This window comes from Diadema antillarum, unplaced genomic scaffold (assembly GCF_040938485.1).
Source record: "Diadema antillarum isolate AM-2024a unplaced genomic scaffold, OU_Dant_1.0 seq00000835_RagTag, whole genome shotgun sequence".
Classification (NCBI taxonomy): Eukaryota; Metazoa; Echinodermata; class Echinoidea; order Diadematoida; family Diadematidae; genus Diadema; species Diadema antillarum.
Window position 1 is genome coordinate 95830 of NW_027271711.1, and position 12459 is coordinate 108288.

The window sequence follows — 12459 nt, forward strand, 5'->3', positions numbered from 1 at the left end:
CTTACCTGGCTAACCAGGAGAATAACTTGTGTGAAAATATCCACTATTACAGTAGATATATTAACACCATGAACTCACTTTGCTTTTAAGGGGACAAACATGGGAATTGTATGTGTGTGTGTGTGGTTAAATCCTCATTGGCATAATATGTAATTCAGCATTTTGGAATATATGAATCAATACATATGGATTGGAAATATTTTGTGGAATTTCAGGTTATTATACCCCACCCACACATACATGTAGTGTGTATGGGGGCATATCGGGAATCACTCTGAGGGCGGGTGGCCGTGCAGTCGGGGGCGGTCGGGCGGTCCCTAAATATGACCCCAAATTTGGCATGTGGTGCATGCAGAACACATCTTCTGTCAATGTTGAACAATGTGTTGCCATGGTAACAGCATTTTTTCACTAAAAGGAATATAAAAATATTGTGGATTCAGCTAACTCCCTTCAGTCTTTGAGCATATAATATGGCTTGAAATTGGGTCTAGGAACAGTACCCCCTGGAAAACCACCCCCCGGATAACTACCACCCGGATTATTGCCCCCCAGGAAAATTCCCCGCTAGGGCAACTACCCCCCGGACAACTACCCTCCAAGGGCAATTACCCTCCAGGGTAATTACCCCCTAGGACAACTATCCCCCCGGACAACTACCCTCCTAGGGCAATAACCCCCCAGGGCAATTCCCCCTTAGGAAAACTACCCCCTGGATAACTACCCCTCGGATAACTACCCCTGGATAACTACCCCCTCGGATAACTACCCCCTGGATAACTACCCCCCGGAGAACTACCCCCTGGGTAACTACCCCCTGGAGAACTACCCTCTGGATAACTACCCGCCGGAGAACTACCCCCTGGGTAACTACCCCCCCCCCCCCCGGATAACTACCCCCCCCCCCCCCCCCCCATATAATTACCCCCGGATAATTACTCCCCGGATAATTACCCTCCGGATAACTACCCCCCAGATAATTACCACCAGGATAATTATCCCCAGGTTAACTACCTCCTCCTCCGATAACTAGACCCCAGATAACTTCCACCCGATAACTACCCCCTCCGATAACTTCCCATGGATGATTACCCCAGATAAGTAGGCCTACAACTCCCCCTCCCCTATATAACTATCAAAAGGAAAATTGCCCCCAGGACAGTGCACCACGTCAATTACCCCCCGGATAACTACCTCTCGGGGTCATTGCCCCCCAACTCTTACTTTTAATATAAAGAATATTATTACTACAGGAAACGAAGTACTTTGTATCATTTGCCAGGAATCACAGAGATGCCATACTGATACTTCATCTTATAAAAACAACGATTTGTATCGTTTGCATTTAGGACGATTTATGTACAAGCTTAATTTCTCCCTTCTGTATTTTGACTCTATGTTCATCAAAAACGAAAATGTCCCTGCATATCCTTCCCGGTAATCCAGTAAATGTCAATGCCTTTAACCAAAACTATTTTCGCTAAATCTGTATTTTCTCTTACTGTTCCGAAATTTCGGATTTCTCTTGATAGTAGTATAAAAGAAGTTTTAAGTTTGAATGCCTTTACCATTGAACTAAAGACATTTTGAAGAAATGTTACACTTCACTTTTTGCAATATTTTTTTTAACCACAATCGTCTATCGTTTACCACAACTCCATGTAACACTTCTTTATTTTGAGGAGCTTATATCTCATGCCTCACGTGCCCTGGTTTTGACCCATCATCTTCCTCTTCCCTCTCGCTTTTCTCTGTCCATGTACCGTGAAGGTAGTCTATTCCTGTCATTCATTACTCACCTTTCCTCTTTCTCTCATTACAAGGGATTTATCTCGTTTGTGTTCATGTGCAGTGCACTCCTGTTATGACGAAATGCTCAGGACCGGCAGTTTTTGGTTTTTTTTCGTTTTAACGAAATTTCGTTATAACCGAACAAATATGATATGCAATGCATAACGAAAAGAAGGAAACCGCACATAAAAAAAAATAATTGTTGAATCATCATCATACGCTGGAAAGCTATGTGAAATGGGAGAGTACCTTTTTAATTTCGTTTAAATATTACATTTTTCAAAGAGCATAAAGTTGTTTATGGTGTCACACATGTGTCGAAAATGACGGTGTATAGGATTTGGTTACAATTCGCTATTCTAAAGGTTCTTTTCTTACTTAAGTACATTATTTTACTCCGAAGGCTCCTTATTCCGAAGTCTCGCCATTCCCGGGATTCCGATGGTTTATCTGAAGGTTCGCATTTCCGAAAAATCATTATTCCGAAAGTTCATGATTCAGATTGAAATAATACATTGTTCATTTTCCGAAGGTTCGTTGATCTGAAAATGAAATGAGGTTCGTCATTCTGAAGGTTAATTATAAATCAAAAAAAAAAAATTAGAAAGGTTCACTATTCAAAAAGTCCATTGTTCCGAAAGCTTTTTCATCCGAAAATGAAATAAGGTTCGTTATTCCAAAGAAAGTTTGTTAATGAAAAAAAAAAAGAATGAGAAAGGTTAGTTATTTCGAAGATTTCTTTATCTTTAGACAATTGCAATTCTTAAGTTTTGTTAGTCTACTCACCTTTTTCCACCATGGATTAATGATTCTTTTTGTAATGTTCCGATTAACGAACGTTTTGAATTTCTATTATTTTCGGGACTAATGAACCGTATAAGAATAAGAAACCATATTTTTATTATCGGATTAAACGAACCTTTGGAATAACACCAAAAATGTGCTTAATATTTTCATTTTCCGAAGTAATTGCGGACATTTTAGTTGTATCAGAAATCTGTGTTTTTGTATTAAAAGGACTTCGGAAACAATGAAGCAAAACCTTATCTGAATTTCAGATTATTGTATTACAATAAACGCAAGTTTTCCCTCGGAAAACTGTGCGTGATCCGATATGGAAGTGAAACATACAATGATGTGAAGCGTTCGCTCATGCATTGCAGAGACGCTATAAAAAATGCTTGTTTCTGCTACGCATTTTTTTGAATGCGATCCGCAATTTCGTTGTAACGGAGCAACATTTTCTTTTGTTTTTTTCTTTTGTCAGTGGCGCTCAGAAAAAGACTTCATGATAACGAAAAATTTTGTTATTAAACCCGTCTTCGTTATAAGCGAATTTTTGTACCATAGACTTTAATGGCGATAATTTTTGGGACCAGAAGTTTTTGCGAAAAAATTTTTAACGAAAATTTCGTTATAAAACCGTGTTTCGTTGTAACGGGAGTAACACTATATCTTTTATTTGTGTACTTCGTCTCTGTCTCAATTTGCTTTCTTTACATTGTTTTCATCAATTTTGTAAACTGTTTTTACTATTATACCGTTAACGCTCATTTCAGAATTTGCCCTACTGCATCATTGGGCATTAACAACTAGTATATCAAGGATGCGGGAAAGAGATTGTCACATCCTTGGTATATGATCACCGCAGAGCATTACCTCCCTTGACAATTACTCTTTATTAGAATTAGGCCTCCCAAAACAATCACCCCTCTTGCAAATAAACTCCCCCCCCCCCAGAAAAATTACGTCTCTCATTGTCATTTCTTTCGAAACAACGTTTTGCTATTTTGAATTGAAAAAAAAACAGCAAACAACAACAAACATTTTTTCATATCGTGCAGGCGTCTGGTTTTTGGTCGAGACCTAACTTCAGATTTTTTAACATCTTTTTGGGTGAGATAATTAGAAAACCCCTTACGAAATATTAAAGAGCATGTTAGTCCAAGAAGGATTTCAAGTTTTTTGTGAAAAAAGAAAATACATGTAGTCTTAAAATGGCCGGGATAAAAACAGAGCAGCCCTAATGTAAAAAAGGATTCTGGTCAACTACAACTCTATAGATCTGTTCAAAAAAGAGGGGTGCAGGACAAAAAAGACTTCGTTAACAAACTAGAGGTGTTTTTTGTAAAAAAAAAAGAAAAAAAGAAAAGAAAAAAGAAATACCGTTAAACTCGTGATAATTTTACTCTTTTCTAATCAGACTAGCGTAATATTTTGAAACTGGATTTCTCCTTAAAAGTGTCGAGAAACATTTAATTTGGAAAAACTAGCATAATTTCTACTTGTATGTAAAATAAGCCTGTAATTTTTACTCAAACGGACAGATTTAGGGCCACCGTTTTGATAAAAAGTTTGCCCAGTTTATGACATCTTGTTAGTCCTCTAATAATTTCAATAAAAAACCATGGGTTTCTGCTTGATTAATAAGCTCCAGTCACTGACTTGTTTACCATGGACCTGCTTTGATCGACCTACAAACGATTGGTAAATTGTGTGGAAACTGACAGCTTGTCAGGACTGATAACTTTAATTAAAAAACCGTGCCTGGATTCCTATCAGAAAACTATGGCTTTTATATCGAAGGGTCCCCTCGCTAATGTTTAAGGGAATATGAATTACAGTGAAAATCAAACTCTCCTTTTTCTTATGTTTATCGTCTAATGTGTTTATAATGGTAAGAAAAATGACAAGCCAAAAGAGTAAATGATGACAGTGTAAAGAGAAAGGTGCATTAATGTAGGGCCCTACATGAGCTTAGTCCTTCTGATATGGTGTATGAAACTAATGGAAAAAAATTACAAACGGGTGTATGGTAACTTTCAGGGGGGGGGGGGGAGGAGGGTTGTCCAGAGGGTAAAGTATCAGGAGGGGGCGGGGGGTTTCGGGGTATGGTTTATGGGGGGGTATCTCGGGGTGGTAATCCGGGTGGTAGGTACATGTATCCTGGGGTAGTTATCCGGGGGGGTAGTTTATCCGGGGGGGTAGTTATCCGGGGGGGTAGTTATCCGGGTGGTAGTTATTCATGGGGGGTAGTTTATCCGGGGGTAGTTTACCCCAGGGGGTAGTTCTCCGGGGGGTAGTTTATCCAGGGGGTAGTTTATCCGGGGGGTAGTCATCCAGGGGGGTAGTTACCCAGGGGGGTAGATGTCCTAGGGGTAATTGCCCTTGGGGGTAGTTTGCCCTAGGAGGGTAGATGACCAGGTGGTAGTTGTCCTAGGGGGTAATGGCCCTGGAGGGTGATTGCCCTAGGAGGGTAGTTGTCCGGGGGGTAGTTGCCCTAGGGGGGAATAGACCTGGGGGGTAATTATCCAGGTGGTAGTTATCCGGAGGGTAGTTGCCCAGGGGGTAAGTGCCCGGATACGCTTGAAATTTAGCACATATGTTACCGCTATGGTACGTAGATGTGTAAACTTAATCTTTCGTCATTGTTGAACAATGCATTGCCATGGTAACAGCATATTCTGAATTAAAATCATACAAAAATACTGTGGATTCAGTTATCTCCCTCTGTCTTTGAGCATTTGGCTTGAAATTTGGCACATGTGACTGCTATAGTACATAGATGTGCAAACTATATCTTTTGTCATTGTTGAGCAATGCATTGCCATGATGGTAACAGCATATTTTGAATGAAAACTCATATAAAAATACTGTGGATAAAGCTTACTCCCTGAGTTTTTGAGCATTTGGCTTGAAATTTTGCACATGTGATCGCTATAGTACATACATGTGCAAATTTATTCTGTCATTGTTGAACAATGTGTTGCCATGGCAACGGCATATTTCGATTGAAATTCGTACACAAATACTGTGGATTAGCTCCCTCAGTCTGAGCAATTGGCTTGAAATTTGGCACATATGACCGCTATAGTACGAAGATGTGCAAACTTTATCTTTCGTCATTCTTGAACAATGTGTTGCCATGGTAACAGTATATTCTGAATGAAAATCATGTGGCAATGCGAATTCAGCTAACTCCCTTAGCTTTTGAGCATTTGACTTAAAATTTGGCACATGTGATGGCTATGATAAATAGTTGTGCAGACTTCAGTTTTTGTTAATGTCAAACATTGTGTTGCCATGGTAACAAAAATATTTTAATGAAAATCATAGAAATTGCCGATTTACTTATCTTACTCAGGTTTTGAGCACTTGACTTGAGATGTGGCCCATATGACTATGAGTGAGCAAAATGTTGAACAGTACATTGCCGTGGTTTCTATTTTTTTCAATAAAAAGCATACAAAGAAATTGCTGGTTGAGCTAACTCCCTCAGTGTTAGGTGGGTTCTAGTTCTGATCAAGGTTCGTTAAATAATGATAATAATGATCAAGTAATTATAAATTCTTTGATTAATTCTGAAGGTTTGTTAATCTAAAAATTACCCAAAAAATGTTTGTTAAAGAGGGATTGCAAGTACAATGAAATTTCAAACTGTTTCAATTTTTCGAAAGATAAACTCTCACCCTCTAATATAAAACATTCGTCTTCTACTATTTATATGTGATTAAATGAAGAAATAATATGACAAACATAGCAGTTTAAAAGAGTGCTTCCTCACCAAAATCGGAAAACGGCTTCCAATCTAACTTATGATAATGATATGCAGAGATGAGCTTGCATGCATCAACCGATCGACCTAAATGTGTATACACTACCCATGCGAAATAACACATGAAAGATGTTACTGGGAGAATTATTGTATCCCCCGGCATGAATGCCGGAGGATACTTTTGATTCAGCAGCGTTATTCCGCCGCCGCCGCATCACATTCTTGTGTGCACTCTAGGCGACCACAAACCTTGACAAATTTTTTTGAAATTTTGTATGGAGGTTCATATTGGTAATATCTCCACACCTGTAACTTTGGGTCATGCTGCCCTCAGTGTTACATCTTTTATAGGGTAAAATGCCATGGATATTTTTGTGCATAGTTTGTGTGCACTCTAGAGATCACATTTGTTAACAGATTTTGTTCAAATTTTGTATGGAGGTTTATCATGATGTAATCTGCAAGCCTATAGATTTTGGATGTACTGCCCCCAGTGTTCTCTCTTTTATAGGGTCAAAGGTCATATTGTTTATGGATGGTTTGTGTGCTCCATAGGCTACATTTTGACGGATTTTGTTCAAATTTGGTATGAAGGTCTAGCATGATATGAGCTACAAGTCAAAAGATTTTGGGTGTGCCGCCCCCATTGTTCCATCTTTTATAGGGTCAAAGGTCATATTGTTGATTGATAGTTTGTGTGCACTCTATAGGCTACATTTGTTAACAGATTTTGTTCAAATTTGGTATGGAGGTTTATCATGATGTAATCTGCAAGCCTATAGATTTTGGATGTACTGCCTCCAGTGTTCTGTCTTTTATAGGGTCAAAGGTCATATTGTTTATGGATGGTTTGTGTGCTCCATAGGCTACATTTTGACGGATTTTGTTCAAATTTGGTATGAAGGTCTACCATGATATGAGCTACAAGTCAAAAGATTTTGGATGTGCCGCCCCCATTGTTCCATCTTTTATAGGGTCAAAGGTCATATTGTTGATTGATAGTTTGTGTGCACTCTATAGGCTACATTTGTTAACAGATTTTGTTCAAATTTGGTATGGAGGTTTATCATGATGTAATCTACAGGCCTACAGATTTTGGATATGCCGCCCCCCAGTGTTCCATCTTTTATAGGGTCAAAGGTCGTATTGTTGATGGATAGTTTGTGTGCAGTCCATAGGCTACATTTCTTGGCAAATTTTGTTCAGATTCACACCTCAACCTTCACCATCCTGATGAATATTCTCTTGCTTTCATTAAAGCCTTGCCCGCTTTGGACTACTTAACATAACAGTGTCGGAGTTTTTTAATTTGCCTATTTGTTCCATGTTTATCATGCATTGCCAGCAACCAGGTGGTAATGTCGCTGCCTGGAAAGCAGTAGATGACAGGTTCAAGTCCCGTGGTTCCTATTTTTGTCGAGCCCACCGGAGGTGCAGGGAGACAAAGGGGATCGCCTGCGACGTCTGTCCGTCCGTCGTCCGTCCGTAACGCTACAAAAACTTGAATTACTCTCTACCAAGGACTTCGATTTCAATCAAACTTTGAGGGAAGAGTGGATATACAAAGTTACATATTTTACCAAACAAGAAGGTCACCTCAAGGTCAAAGGTCACAGGCAGGGGGTCAATGAACTTTATGGCCCAATGTTGAGTTTTTGCGCCACGTTTCGATTCTGGCTCGTAACTTTTTATGTATATGTCCGTTTGTGACCAAACTTGGATGGTACATGTCCCTTGGGGGTGAAGGTCACCGGAAGGTCAAAGGTCACAGACAGGGGTCAACAAACTTTTAGGGCCCATGTTAAGTTTTTATGGCACGTTTTGATTATGGCTCATTACTTTTGATCCCTATGTTCATTTGTGACCAAACTTGGATGGTAGGTGTCTCTTGGGGAGTTGAAGTTCATCACAAGGTCAAAGGTCACAGACAGGGGTCAAACTTTTAGAGCCCAATGTAAAGTTTTTACGGCGCGTTGCGATTATGGCTCCTAACTTTTGATGTATATGTCCATTTGTGACCAAACTCGGATGGTAGATGTCCCTTGGGGAATTGAAGGTCACCATAAGGTCAAATGTCAAGGGGGGTCACACATTGGGGAGACACATTTTGGCACTTGCCTTGTTCTGACATGTTTGTTAAATTATAGATCAGTAGTTGCAATCCTACAAATTTCATTGATTTCACGGTTATAACGAAATTTCGGTTACAACGAAAGAAAAATTCGGGTCGCAAAATTAAGAATGAAATCGTCTCTATGTTTTTTATTGGTTATTTGTTCGGTTATAACGAAATTTCAATATAACGAAAGAAATATGCCGGTCCCGGGGACTTTGTTATAACGGGAGTCCACTGTACTTTGCATTGTACCGGTGCAATGGAGCCCAACTCACATGTACTTGCTTGCAAAATAACATGTGCCATAAGCCACTGAAGAAACCCCCTTTTTCTAAAGCTAATCAAGACAAAAAAAACCTGTTTTAGTCATTTGGAAATTTTACAAGTATGAAGTCCTATGTATTTTGATGCATAGTGTGAATTTTCACAAGTAATGATACAAATAAACATATTGTTGCTAAGGAGTTTATGCATGCAAAATTTCCACCCCGGAAAGTGGATAATCTTGAAACAAAAGAGAAACGGCCAGCAAAGTTTGGAAGCGATTTTCTCGGTAATTTGATGTCACATACAGTTCTGTAATTTCCATGTTTGCCACATTCAATCTGAAATATCTCTCGATGTAGAGCTTGTCTTGCAGTGAATTATACATCAAATCAAAGCTTAGAGAGTGAACTAAAATATCTTGTTATGTGAAAATTTGAAGAATCCGACTTGTGGCTGCTTTCAATGTGTCAGGTCACATATGGTTAAACCCTTATGCATATTTGTAATTCATCAGTTTGGATTGTACAAATTGGGTCATTGTTATGGATTGGGGAGATATATTTTGTGGAATTTTAGGTTATACAAATAGATGGAATTGTGTAAACAATTTGATTATTTTAATGAAATGTGTAATCTTTTATCTCGGGACAGAAAAAAAAATGCCCACCAAAGGAAAAATATTATATATTGTATTTTGGATCAAAAATGTATCCTGTAGTGATTGGTTGAAAGAGCTTCATATGATTATAGGTATTACCAGCTATGTCAGAATGTTGGCATGCTTGACACTCCATGGTCTACAATTTGCCAAATGACATCACTTTTTATGATAACATTTTCCACTTAGTATCATGCTATTTGTGAAATGATGTCACATGGCAATTGTGACGTCACAAAACAATTCTGACATCATGCACTGTGTCACATAGTGACCTAGCACCTTGTCACTCTGTGGTTTTATTTGTTTTTAGACCTGCTAGTTCATCTACAAATAGCAATAATAACTACCGTTATCGCTACACAGCCACACTAAAACTTTAATAATAATAGGCCCATGATGTAAACGCGATTGAATTCACGTGCACACAAATCAATGTTTGACTGACCGTTTGACACCACTTTGTTTATTTGCTCATGTGTAAATTCTACAACAGGGTAATGATGCCTTGTGAAGGAGCTTGGCATTAAGTCTATGCAATCACATAAAAATTATCATTAGTGTGAGCACTCAACTTAGATACTGTAGTCGACGTCTGCGTTGGCTATACCAATACACGCAGCCTCTAAATACCACACGTCCAATACAGCACTGTCTGTGTTCGCAAGATGTCCCCACAAAACGTCTCGACATCGTCCGTCCTTCCCCAGCCGGATCCAGATCGTTGACCTCCACTGCTAAACCCTCAGCACAGCACGACGAGCGTCACGATCATTGTCTTCGATGAGAGCTCACCGACCTCCACTGGTAAACCGTTAGCACAACGAGCGTCACGGTCATTGTCCATGATGAGAGCTGACTTGCCTATCGTGGTCGTCCATGCCTCCTGCTTATCCTCTCTCCTCTGTTGTATCTCATTCCCCGCACGTCTACCTTACCAATCTCCCGACTATAAAATGCATAACCTCCCATACCGAATGTACGACACTACAGTACCTCCTATACAGACCGCGGCGCACGGAATGTGGTCGCGTGTCAGCTGTTTACCTATGGTCTACTGATTTGCATACGATAAACAAACAATTACGCAAATTTTCAAACCCACCATATCTTGGCTATTATACTTCCATTGATCTAAGCTTACACTGTTCTCTGTAATAAAAAGAAAACAACTATCGTGATCTATCAATACATGCTTGGAAACCTAAGGAAATACATGTTTCATCCTGACACACTGCTTCATACATCACTCTTTGAAATATAACAATTTCTAACAAAACAACTGTGACGGTACAAAGCAATTCATGCATCGCGCAATGCTTTTTACCGTCAGTGTAGGGTCCCTCCACAATGTCGCATCCACTATACGACTTCTTGCCTCACATTTTCCCCATTTTTTGTTTAAATTTTTGATCCAAAATATAAACCAAAAAATTCTGCCTAATTTTGAGTTTCTGGAACCGTTAAAACTGTAGAACTCGGTGCTTTGAAAAGTACTCTTCACTTCATGGCTGTGCCCCTCAGTGAATAGTAATATTTTGGGGTCACCTCTGCCGGTAGTATTAACCAGAAACTCTCAAGGCAAAATATATTTGTATATTATTGTTGAATTGATGAAACAGAAAAAAAGAAGCTAGCAATTAAGGCTGGGAAGTTGCATTTACATTTACAGAAATGGGAAACTCTATATAATCTGGTAAAATGGAATTTTTTTTCTTTTTTAGTGGAGTCACGGCCAATTGCACTCCTGGCAATTAAAGGATGCATTTTTCCATAAATGACATGGAAATAACTAGTGTGTTTTAGCTACACTACCAGATTTTGTTTTTTTGCTTAGGTATTATCTTAATTTCCATGTATATTCCATGAAAAGTGCATGGCTATCTCTCTCTGTCTCTCATTCTCAATTTCTTCCCCTCTTGTTCTCTACATTTTCCTTTGCATTCAGGGTTGGCTAGCTGATATTCATAATCTTTACACTTTTGGTGGTGTAGGCTAATGTTTGGGTAGAAGCATTAATGTCAATTTGTTATAAAGTGTAATTGTGATTGTGTATGTGTGGGTGTGTGTTTTGTGTGTGTGCCTGTGTGGTGTGTAAATGGTGTGTGTGTGTGTAGGGAATGGGACAAATGAATGTAGTACAGGGCTATAGGAGAGGCAGCTGTACGGATCTGCTGACATGGCTGAGGGAGTGGATTGTTTGGTTTTTTTATACATGTTTCCATTCTGTTTTTTGTGTAATTGTTGTTGTTTCTTCAAGTTGATTGAATGATATGTTATTTGTTTATATTGTCAAGTTACAATTTCTACTTCTGTGGAAAAAAAATGTACCCAGGAAAGATATAATTCTCTTGTTATTTATGTCCAAACTGTATACCTTTGATACAGCAATACCAATTTATAATACTGTTCTTGTATTATTTAAATGGAAAGGAATTAAATAAATGCAGGGGGGGAATGTACAAGTGTATGTGAAGAGAGAGAGGTAAGCTGATACATACCAGGAAAAGTTTTTTCACTCTTTTTTTTTTCTGTAGGTTCCTTGGACCTTGAAGTTGAGGTGCGCAAACATGAAGTGCCTATCTCTATTGAGGCTCTTGGAATAATGATTCATCAGAAATCCAGAGCCAGTCCTTATCCAGGAACAGCCATTCGCAGATTCCCTGTTCCAGATGACAAGGTGCCATGGGAGGTGGGTTTGTCATCCTGTGCTTTCCATATTCTGAATAACTGATTGTGGAAATCAATTCCCTTGAAAGTCATACATGCATATTTCATAAAGTCTTGAGCATAATTCAACTATAGTTCACTAAGAAGATTGATCTAACATATGTAGACCGATTCGACTTGACAAAACGCCCGCCATTCATTGCCATGTCCCGGGTGCACACGCGTATGCTAAATGCATGATATAATGTATATATTGCAACGGGTGCCATTGTACAATGTATATCATGCATTCTCATATGCATGCGTGCATGAGACACTGCAGTAATGGCGGATTTTGCTGCCAGGTCGGATCAGTGTATCCTATTGAAAGAAGAATTAATGATAATAATGATGATAATAATA

General features: G+C 39.0%; 1 protein-coding gene across 1 annotated transcript in view; it reads left to right on the forward strand.

The window, feature by feature from the left end:
• The window catches only part of LOC139740097 (transient receptor potential cation channel subfamily M member-like 2), a 191763-nt gene that overhangs the window by 87687 nt on the left and 91617 nt on the right, over nt 1-12459 (forward strand). Inside the window, exon 12 of the mRNA XM_071650683.1 lies at nt 11925-12079. Coding sequence (XP_071506784.1) covers nt 11925-12079 — 155 coding nt within the window. The remainder of the gene's footprint in view (nt 1-11924; nt 12080-12459) is intronic.